This window comes from Drosophila teissieri, chromosome 2R (assembly GCF_016746235.2).
Source record: "Drosophila teissieri strain GT53w chromosome 2R, Prin_Dtei_1.1, whole genome shotgun sequence".
Classification (NCBI taxonomy): Eukaryota; Metazoa; Arthropoda; class Insecta; order Diptera; family Drosophilidae; genus Drosophila; species Drosophila teissieri.
The window spans coordinates 22826624-22838250 of record NC_053030.1 but is presented as its reverse complement, the minus strand read 5'-3'; the positions used below and the strand labels follow the sequence as shown (position 1 = coordinate 22838250).

The 11627-nt window shown below is 48.6% G+C and overlaps 1 protein-coding gene across 1 annotated transcript; it reads left to right on the top strand.

Moving 5' to 3' along the window:
- Nucleotides 1-7994: 7994 nt before the first annotated feature.
- On the top strand, nt 7995-10884 carry LOC122613363 (CCAAT/enhancer-binding protein). Its single transcript, XM_043787504.1, has one exon. It carries the CDS (start codon nt 8585-8587, stop codon nt 9950-9952), a length of 1368 nt encoding a protein of 455 aa, XP_043643439.1. The 5' UTR covers nt 7995-8584; the 3' UTR covers nt 9953-10884.
- Nucleotides 10885-11627: the final 743 nt, after the last annotated feature.

The following is an 11627-nucleotide window of genomic DNA, read 5'->3' as shown; positions in this document are numbered from 1 at the left end:
GCCCGGGCTGCCTAATGATTTAAATTAATCATAATGACTGTCAAAATAGAACGTTTGCCGCTGCCAGCGGATCATATAAGGATCGATCCACGCAGCGGGCACCCGATCTGCAGACACTAAGGGAAAACGGCAGCCGCTTTCGTTCTAGTCGAATTATGGATGTCCTAGGTCACTGGGATTTGGATATATATATCTTAACAACTTGCATTCCGATTTCCCCAAACCTAGCACACTCACAACAGGCCTTAGAGTTAAGGATGGCTCATCACAGCCATTTGACATATGCATCTCTGGCTCTTAACCATTCTACTGGTAATTTGTATTATATTCTACCTCGTCTTTTATTTATGTTGTGAGTTGCCAGCTGAGGATGAGTTCGGTACTGCCAAGTATTTCTCCGAGTGCAGTTCGCTGCAGCTCCTGGTCCTGCTGACATTTCATCATACTCACACGGCCTGCTGGCTGTTGGCTTCTTGGCTTGTTGGCTTCTTGGCCTGCAAGCCTGGTCTAAGGTTCTCACAATTGTAGACGCGTTCTGTGCAGCGCTTACTAATTGGTTAGTTGGCTGAGGTTGAGGTTGAGGCTGATGCTGAGACTGATGCTGGGGTTTCCAGAGTCTGCAGCCATCTAGACCCCTTTCTCCGCCCCTTTCTCCTCCGCAGTCGGCTGTCTGCAGTCGGCAGTCCGCTGGCTCCAGTGCGGCTGTCTTTCTAGGCGATCGTCAGCCTGTCTGGAGGAGAACTGTTGGCCAGGAGGCCTGCTGGCCAGCTGGGAACAACTGCAACATGCTGTAGTTTTTGCCATCGCACTTTCCGCGGAATTCTCCTCAGCTGAACATTTCTAATACTTAATTATTTGCCAGCGCTCGCTTGCCGCTCTACGTGCACTTATTCCAGAGGAGTGAAGTAGGGATGAGATGGATAAGGGAGATACTCCTGCTCCTCGGAATCCGCATTATGTAATCCTGCAGAGTTCACCTTCAAAACGGTGGACAGATCATCTAGGCGCTGGGATGGCATAGGTATATTCCCATTCCCAAATATATTTATAACTCGAGAGGAACGGTTTGTTCCATTTACGATTTCGAACAACTTTTGATTTTGCAGCTAGCCATAGCCGCATATGTGTATTTCTTTATATATATAGACTTTTTTACTATTTATAGCGCTACTTGGGCATTTGCCTTAAGCCAAAGCCAAAGTGTTTTAAATAGTCGAAATATGTAAATTTCTGTTGCTGTTTTGTCTTTTTCAGTTTGGTCATGTGGGAAAGTATCTGCGAAATGTTGTGTTAGGATTCGAATTGAAGACTGAGATTCGGATGGCATGGTATTTGGTATTGACAGTCATTCGAATGACTGACTAAGATGCACTTGAGATACCAAATAGAAGTGTAATGAGCAAACTCAGCAAAGTAAGTAAAACTCCCCAGGTATCATTTAAAATAGAATATCTATTATCTGCGCAGCAAGCTGGTTGATTTACACACTTTACCTACAAACCACCGAGCACACTCCTTATACAGATGGGCCAATGAATACGAGTATATCTGATTGAATGCAAGAACGTGGCACATGAGTGCGACGCATGATCGCCCGAAAGCGAGTGGCTGAGCAGCTCAGGTGTCTAATTGGGCGCTGGGGTGACAATGAACCACTTAACCAAGCCAGCTCCAACTCCAACTGGAGCTCCAACTCCATCGCACTAAGCCAAAGCCCAGAGATTGACAAAGCCGGCAGAGAAAACCGCCAACGCCAGCTCAAAAGTCGAACCAATTGGCAATTGGTACAGGCGATCGCAATGTTTTTGCCTCATGAATAACGCATAAGGAGTAGGGAGTAAGGATTGGGCTGGGAATCGGCATCGGCACCGGTATTGGGATCGGCATCGGGATCGGCAACGGAATCGGAATCGAAATCAGGATCGAGGCTTCGGGGCAATTGTCTGGCCGCTTGTGTTACAATTTAAATAAAATTGCGGCTGCCTGCGCGAAAACAAAAGGAAAAGCTGCGGGTTTCAGTTCTTGGTGCTCTGTTCCCTGATCCCCGTTCCCTTTTTCGGTTTTCGGTTCCCTGTCTTGGTTTTGGTTTTGGTTTCGAGAGGTGCTTTTGGGCCGAAGTGCAAGTACCGTTCGCGCACAGGAAACAAAAGCACCGCTACAATCATAAAACGATTAACAGGTCGTGACCGCTTCACCTGATTACCGGTAGTCCGGTAGTCCACCTCATTTGCATGCAGCTGGTGCCGTGGTGTGTGTCTTTTCTCGGCGACCAGTGACAAGTGCAGGAAGTTCTTCGCCCCCGACCACCGCGCAGCTCCAACTTCCTCGCCTTCCGCGCATTTCAATTCACCCAATATTAATTATGAAAATCAAAAGGCAGGTTGCGCAGATTGGTGCGTGCCTCGCATGGAAGTGGGCTTCTCGGTGGAGCAGCTTTTGGCCCAAGTCCAGACCAAACCCCAAAGACCAAAGCCCAAAGTCAAACTGCCACTCGGAGCCTCTACAAATTAGAACAGAATTATCCCACGCATCTCGGATAATGTACGCGAAATACTTGATCGATTGCCAGCGATCTACGGCTGCTTGTACTCGGTCTCCAACTGACAACAACGGTAGACAAGGAGACGGAGGACCGTCCCAGGCTGAGGCTGGGACTGAGGCTGAGGCCATCAGAACGGAAAACAAACTGAAAACTGCAAACTGCCAACTGCCAACGGTGGAGAACAGCAGCTTGGGATCTGCTCGTCGATGGATCGTCGATGGCACAACAAATTTCAGCGCGTAGAACGGTAACTTATTTTTTCCTCCCCGCTAACTAGAGGGTATGTGGGGTAGCTTGGACCGGACATAAATAATATGACACTTCAATGCTCATTTAAAGTTGGAAGAAATCGCCTATATCGAAGTATCTATCAGTACTCCAGTGATATGTCCTTCATTCTGCAGAAGTTTGGAGCTGGGATTCTGCAACAACTTGTAAAGATCCTTAAACTAACAGGTAGCCGCTATTCGATCCCCATCCCTCCACCTGACTGGGAGCCACTTATTGTCAAGCTGCGCAGAAGCCAAAGAGGGCATGAGGGGATCGGGATTGGAGCCAGCCGAAGGAGTTGGAGGAGGAGGAGGCTCACTCAGCGATGTCTCCAGTTTGGCTGTGATAAAATGTGCGTAAGTGATCAGTTCGAAGACGATGACTGTGGATCGGGATCGGGTTGGGAATGGGGATGGGGACTCGGACTGAGATTCAGACTGGCAGTGCGACTTGGGGTTAAAATTCCTGGACTTGGCGATGCTTGGCTTGGCGTTTTTTGTGCTGCTGCTGCTCAACTCTCTCGGCACTCGGCAGCATTTTAAAATTACAAGTATGTAATTTTGCTGAAATCAAGCGCTCATATGAAAATTCCACTGGCAGAGGCCAGTGCTGTCGATCGATCGATCTCGTTCTCGATCTCGATCTCGCGTTCGCGTTCGCCGGCAATTGTGGGGCATTTTTAATTTGTGCCCGGCTTTGACTTTTGCCTGGAAATCAGAGCAGTGGACGGAGTCGCCTGGAAGCGGACTGTGCGACCTTATCGCGCCCACTGTGCACAAATGCACAAATGTACAAATGCACAAATGCACACACAAAATGTCAATTCTGCGCACGTCGCTTCACCAGGCATCCCAATCAGTCGTGCCCCACCGATCCCCACCAGACTGCGAAAGGGGGTGGTGGACCAGCTCCTGGCCAGGCTCCTTAGCCTCTGGCCGGGCTGGCAGCTCGTCATCATTATCTCTGCGCTCTGCCAACATCACAAATAATATGAGCAAGCCACAAAAAGGCAGCACAATCGAGGGCCCAAGAGCCGAGCTCCGCTGGCCCGCAAATAAACTATTTCAATCAATGCGTTTGTCGTCGGGCCATCGATCGCATGCCAAAGGTAGTTAGGCATCCCATAGGATGAGTTGTCGGCTCATCGGGCATTGGGCATTGGGCATCGGGATGCTTTTTCGTCGTATTTTCGAGTTTCGGCCGATGGGCATGGAAATGGGCGCAAAGGTGAGAGGCAAACAATAAATACCAACGCTCAGCTTACAATTTACTTATGAAATTTTACAAATTCCTTTCGATTCTGCACAAAATACTTTGGTATTTATTTATTGTTTACTAAGTATTACTTTTCTAATGCGAATGATTTCTTATATTACTCGCCATATTTTCTGATTTTGAATTGCACGAATTGGCGCCAACTGACAAGCAGGTAACCTCTCGCAAGCAGTAAACCACCGCATATACACTGCTTGCGTAGATGGCGCCACACAAGCTATCGGACAACCTGCTTAGCAAGCAGTTGAATATGCTTGTACGCCTATCGATTAGTTGAGTTTGTAACAGCTTTTTGAATTCAAATTTAAAGTTTTCAAACGCAATTTACCTATTAACGCACAGTTTGAAAATTGCTTCGAAAATTAGCAGCAAAAGTAGCAAGAGCACAGTTAGCTAACGTATGTGAAGTATTCTATCATTTTTAACTTTTAAATTTTCTAAGATAAATAAAACAAACTTACAAGCTACTTTTTAAACGTTTATTTTTAAAAATATTATTCATTGAAATATTTTAGAGTCGTTGGTTGAGCTCGATGGCTCGCGGGCTTTATTCTCACGCTCCTATTAATTGGGAAGACTTTTCTAAGCAGCAGGCAGCGAAAAGTTTTCGCCGAAGAGCCGACTTTCATTGCCGAATCGCCTGGCATCAGCATTAAATGCTATTTATTTCTGTACTCATCAGCACACGGTGACAGGGAACGGGCTCGTTTTCAGTGGAAGTAGAGTCAGAATTACAGAGGTGAAGCACAAAAGCACGAGAATCCCCTTTTGGAAAAGAGTTTGGGGTCGTCGAACTGGCTGCACTTTAAATGGTGTTAAGTACACTGCAATTAGGTGGAAATCGCCGGAGTTTTCGCTAACTGGGTTTTGTCGAAAGTATGAACTCATCTGCGGCGGTTAGTCAATGCAGCAGCGTAGTCATGGAACTGAAAAGCTATTCTATCAAAACTAAATGCAGCAGAACAAACCACCTTCATAGGATGGTCTTTCTCATAAACAGGGGCGTGAGAAAAGAACGAGTGAGTAACCCAACCCCAAACCCAAAGACTCGAGTTCACTTCGATTGGGGCTCGAATTTAAGGAAGTGCAGCGTAGAATTGTAGAATTGGCTACGCGTCATCGAGATAAGGTGACTGATATTGGCGAATAAAATGAAATCAAAACAAAACGCAGCACAGCACAGCACAACGCCGTCTAGAAATCATTGGCCAAAACTCCCAAGTTATAAACACAGTTCACTCGGATTTTCGCATGTGTCGACTTTGTGACGACTTTTTGCAGAGTGCAACGAACGGCAGTTGGCTTTTTGCTTTTTGCTGTTGGCTGTGAGTTGTGAATTGTGAATTGTGGCCGCTACTCCTCGTATTTGTTTTGTTTACGAATTCGCGGCTCTTGGCCGCCTTATCAGTCGTTTGCCAAAATATACGAGTATAAATAAGACTCTTAGGCACTTTGCGCGTGGTCGTTGTCGACGGCAGATAAACACGCCTACGATTGCCAGCTGGGGGAGCGCTTAAACAGATCAAGGTGATAAAGAGGTGTTTTATCTGCTAGACTTTCTCCCAGTTTAGTATCAATGGGTAAATATTTATGATTTGTGCCAGCATCTATGGTTTCTTACTCAAGTTAAACAAAGGGAAATTTCTGGGGGCGCATAGCATTTGCATTTCTAATCTTATCACGGCTCATATTTGGCATATTCACCTAAAGGAAAAAAACTATCTTGTATCTTTAAAAGAAACTATTAATTTTAAGTGTTTATCTTAACTTACATATACAGATTTAAAAACGATTGTGGACTTCTTCAAAATTGCTATTCTAATCATTTATATTTTGTAATTTCATAAATCTATGTAGCTTAAGAACCTTGGATCTTCTCAGTTAATAAGGGGAGCCAGTAAATAAGCTTTAATCCCAAAGCCAATAAACCAGTAGTTTCCCCATAATCAATCTGATAAGATAAGGCGGACAGGAATCGATCTTGCCTCATTTGAATGGCGGATTTCATCACCTTTCCCAGCTGACGGAGCCGCTATCAATCGATGTGGAATCAGTTCTTGGGCAAGAACACCCCACAATGCAATCCCCCAAGAACAATAAGGGTGCAGTTGAGAGCGTTTTGAAATACGAATATCTTTGTGGACGCACAAGGAAGCACTTTTGCACAATCTCGATGGAGTCATCGATATGGGCGATATTCGAATCCGATTCGCTGCAATAGCTGATATAGCTGATGACTGATAAGCGCGGCAGAGAGGCTGTCCTGTCATCGACGGCGGAATACCCTCTTATCGTGCATCGGCGCACGGGGCGTATGATTAATAAGGTCCGGGTAAACAAAAGGTACATACACAGGCAGAAAAAAGGGGGAGCGAAAGAGGCGGCGAAAGAGGGGCGCACCTTCGGCAAGTAAACGACAACTTGACCCAAATTGCAGACTCGAAAACCCGGGAGGCGAGCAGAGAAAGAGCGCCAGTGGAGAAGAGCGCCGAGGGAGGCGACTTCACAAATCGCTGCATTTAAATAAACAAAACTACGAGGCGTGCTAATTTTGATGAATTTCATAACACGGTCTTAATTTTAATAAGACATCGCTGCCTATTACGTGAAAGCTCCCCGATGCGTTGCGTTCCGACTGCGAAGTCACGCATGCGCGCCAAAAACAGGCCCCAATCTCCCATCCCCAAGCCCCCCATCCCCAAATCCCCAGCTCCAAGTCAACTGCACTTCTGTGTTTCTGCTTTTCTGTATCTCTGCTTTTCTGCGTTTCTGCGTTTCTGTATTTCTAAGGCGAAAGAGCGAGGCGAAGCCCAAACACGAATCGGAGTGGGCAAGGCCCCAAATTGGGGGATACATGGGGGTCGGGGGTTACGGGGGGCTACGCAGCGCAGTGCCGGTGTGTGCGGGCGTGGTGTTGTTGCTGCTGTTGCTGCTGCTGCTCTTCTCCCAAAAAAGCAAAAACTTAAAACCGAAAACCAAAAAGCAAAAAGCGAAAAGCGAAAAGCCACCAAAATGAAAATGAAAGCGAGAGCCAAGGAATAAAAAGCGCTGGCTGCGCTGCCGACGTCGCTCGTTGTTGGTGTGTGTGCTCGCTTGCGCTTGTGTGGGTGTGGGTGCCGTTGGGGGCTCCCTTTGTGTGACGTCACGCGATCGGCGAATCGCATTGAGTTTTTTCACGAAATGCGCTGCGTGCATCAGCTTATCACTGGCACCAAGTGCTAAAAAAGCGTCTGGATAAAGCAACTCCTTTTGATCAGCATTTGTTTTTAAAGTTAAGCTGTGAAATAAGAAACATAATAACATTTATGTTTCTATAACCAATTCTCATTAAATCCCTGTAATATCAAGTTCCAGAAACTGAAGAATTACCTCTAGAAATCACGAATGCCTCGGCTCCAACTGCACATTGCTGCCTGGTTAGTGGCTTGCAGTGGGGCTTTTGGCCCGCAGCAGCAAAAAGTAAAAAGCGAAAAGCAAACGGCAAACACAAGAACTTGGCCAAGTGAACTGCCTTGCGACGAGAGTAAAAGTGATTGGGAAAACTCTTGCTTTTTTACCTGATCGCGGCTCTCGCTCTCATCCACAGGTAGTTGCCTTGTTTGCTTGTGCTTGTGCTTTGCTCTTGCTTTGCTTTTGCTCTGCTCGTGCTGTGCGGAGCTGTGCTGCTTTTGCTGTAACGGCGACGTCGGCGCTTTGGGGCTTCGGCTTCGCTGGGGAGCGGTACGAGCGTGTGCTGGTGTGCGGTATGCGGTGTGTGTGTGTGTGTGTGTGTTACATGCGCTGGCCGCTCATTTTCTTTTTCTTCGCCTGCGTCGCTGCGCCAAAGACTTTTTCACTTATTCACTTTGCCGCGTTCGCGTTCGCGTTTTGTCACAGTTACAATTTACCACTCGTCGGCGACGGACGCGCGCTCTCCTCCGCTGGCCAAGAAAATCAAAGAAAAGCTCGCTCAGCTAACGGTTCTTCAGGAGCGTTTCTAACACCAACACACGCACACCCGTACACGTACACACACACAGCGAACGGCAGTCGTCAGGCCGTCTCGTATAAAATCTGTTGCATCACTGCTGCGGCACTTCAGTCGTTCGAACGCGTGCGGCCCGAGAAGTGCAGTTTTGCAGTTTCGAGTTAACAAAAACCTAACAAAAGTAAACAAACTAAACTGAACATAAACCGAACTGAACTGAATATTTTGCGCAAAGAATCGGAAAGTCAAAAAGTCGGAAAGTCGTAAACTCGTAAAGTCGGAAACTACGGAAGCTACGATGCTCGGCTGCAGTGACCACTTAGGCAGCCTAAGATGAAGCATACGGATACGGATACGAATACGGATTAGCGAGATATCCGCGTTGAACATTTCCAAAGACCCACTTACCTCAGTGCAATGCTTTAGGCGCCAAACCCATCAAGTTTATTCCAAAATCAGAACTCTAAAAAGCAGCCAAAATTAACGCTCTACAAGGCATCAAGATTCTACCCTCCTTCGCGCAACTGAAAATGCTGAACATGGAGTCGCCGCAGATGTACGCCGATGCCGTTCAGACATTGGCCCAGCTGGACCTCAAGAAGGAGCCTCCGCTGCAGCAGGCCACCATTGGCCAGATCACCCTGACGGCCATGTCCACGGCGCAGCAGCAGCAGCAACAGCAGCAGCAGCAACAACAGCAGCAGCAGCAGCAACAACAGCAGCAACAGCAGCAGCAGCAGCAACAGCAGCAACCACAGCAGCAGACCACGGATGCGAACAACAACACGTCCCAGGACGCGGCACTGCTGGTCAAGCAGCACGCCATGCACCAGATGCAACAGGTCGCCGCCCTGGGCAGCAACAACAACCTGCTGCAGAAGCAGATGCTGCAGCAGTACACCACCCAGACGGACCTGGACGAGCTGACCACCCAGGAGATCACGCTCGACCTGCAGCACCTGATCGACGATCAGTTCAGGGACACGGAAACGCTGGGCATCTTCAGCGACATGGTGACCAGTCCGGGCGGCCTCTCCGCCACTCTGCCGCCCAGCGGCATGGTCTCGGCGGCGGCGAAGGTCCTGCAGCAGCAGACGCTGCGGAACCAGCACGGCTACGGGGGCAGGGGCGGCGGCGGGGGGGCAGGAGGCGCGCTGGCCTACATGCCGCAGCCCGTGCACGCCACCTACAACAATTCCAGCGACGAGAACAGCTCCGTGGGCTCCGACTCCAGCACGATCAAGGAGGAGCCCATCGATCCCGAGTACCGGCGCCACCTGCAGGAGGCGGCCAGCCAGCAGGCCGCGTTCATGGGCAACGGCGGCGGCCTCTACAACGGCTACGGATCGGGGACGAACGGGCTGTCCGGAGGCGGCAACCCACTCAATGGGGGCAACACCACGCCCAGCAGCAATGGGAGCAACGGCAGCACGGGCAGCAGCAACGGCAGCCAGTTCACCAACCTGACCACGGCCAACGTCCTGGCGCACCACAACCTGCCCCACCTGGCGGCCGCCGCAGGAGCACACAACCTGCTGAAGCAGCACAGCAAGCTGCACGCGCAGCAGCAGCACCAGCAGCACCAGCAGCAGCAGCAGCACCGCAAGCACAGCAACAAGCACGTGGACAAGGGCACGGACGAGTACCGCAGGCGGCGGGAGCGCAACAACATTGCGGTGCGCAAGAGCCGCGAGAAGGCCAAGGTGCGCTCCCGCGAGGTGGAGGAGCGGGTGAAGAGCCTGCTGAAGGAGAAGGACGCGCTCATCCGGCAGCTGGGCGAGATGACCAACGAGCTGCAGCTGCACAAGCAGATCTACATGCAGCTGATGAACCACGCCAATCCCGAAGTCAGTCGCGTCTGCCGCAGCTTCCTCAACACCAACGAGCACTCGCTGTAGCTGCCGCGCAGCTAGTGTCCTGTGTCCTGTGTGCATGTGTGTCTGTGTGAGTGTATCTCTGTGTGTGTGTGTGACTGCTCGAGTGTGTGTGCTCCAGCACGCAAGTGTGTGCGTGCGAGGAGACTCTGCTAAATCAAAGATTCAAATGCTGTGTGGGTAGCTCGTAAGTCCATTCTCCTCCTGCTCTTCATTCTTCACTCTTCGCTCTTCAGTCTTGAGTCTTCTGTCTTCAGACTTCAGTCTTCTGGCCGTAGACGATGAAGCGGTCGCCGCAGTTGGTGGGCCGCTGCATCGTGTGGCGGCCAAAACTCTTCTGCCGATCGCTCTGGCATTCCTTTGTACATTTACTCTAGCCCCATTTCTTGTTATCACTGTAAAGCATATTTTTGTACTTAATTCTTAACGACTGTAACATATATTTCGCACGTTTTTTATACATAATCTTATACGTTACCATAATACGTTATCATAAAGTTAAGCCAAAGAAAAATGTTAAAAATATAATAATGTAAAAAGAGAATAACACGCAGGAAAGAAGAACGAAAATACAAACATCAAACCTATTAACTATTTATACATCTAATTCAAATGTGTACATTTCTCGATGGTGTGCGGCTTCGCCCTTTGCTTGATGCCTTGATGGCTTGCTGCATTGATTCATTGATGCCACGCCCACTTCCACTCCAACGCCCAGCCCCGCTTGACACACAACATTAGCAAATCTCTAGTTCTTAAGTCGGAGCATCAAGCAACGCTTTACCAGCACCAGCCCCAAAAGGAGTCCATCCCAAAATCAAATAGTTTTTGGCGAATTCCACGAGTTCGCTGCCGAGAGCGTAGAAGATATGAATGCTATTAGTTGTAAGGCCAACGCAATGTTCTCATTTTAATTTATATATTCGTAAATTAAATATACACAAACCAAGAAAACTGTAAAGCAAATCTAAATAAATTAAATAAAATTTACCATATACACAAAAGCGATTTGAGTTGCGTTTCCTTTTGATTTGATTTGATTTGATTCCTGCTTTCAGCTTGCACGTTAATTTCCACAGTTTAGCTACCAATCTGCAATTAGCCAGCTCCTAGCCACAATTCGATGTAAAAGCCCTGCCAAAAAATGCCTAATTAAATGTCGGCCATCCTTAGGCGACAAACGCAGAAGACCAGAAGGCCCGAAAGAGACGCACCATTGGCCGAAAGGGACAGAGGGACATACGGAGGGCAGTCTTTCTTCTGGGCTGTCTTCTGTCCGCTGTCTTCTGTCCGCTGTCTTCTAGTCACTGTCTTCTACCCGCCGTCCTCTGTCCTCCGTCTTCAGATGCGACATAAACGACATGGCAATGCATTTGGGGCTGCCAGGCGCGACAGTTGGCCGATTAGAGGGGCAGAAGTGGAGGAGCCCAGACAATCGCAAGGCGGCCGTGTTGACACAATTTGACAGTAAGACAAACCCGAAACGAAAAGCAAATTTATAAACGACAAAGCGAAAAAGAATTAATGCAACTCGAGAAACCGACAAATTAACGCGCCACAGAGAAAGCCCAAACAAAAGCCGCAGAGCCAAGAGCCAAAAACAGAAAAACGCATGCCGACCTGGGGCAGATAATCACTTACAGACATTTGGGCTCGGGCTAAGCCCTTTTGGTCAAAACTTTCTTTCCATCCGTATCTG

What these genes read in the sequence shown, in the direction of transcription:
- LOC122613363 (XM_043787504.1), top strand. Translation starts at nt 8,585, where the DNA reads ATGCTGAACATGGAGTCGCCGCAGATGTACGCCGATGCCGTTCAGACA.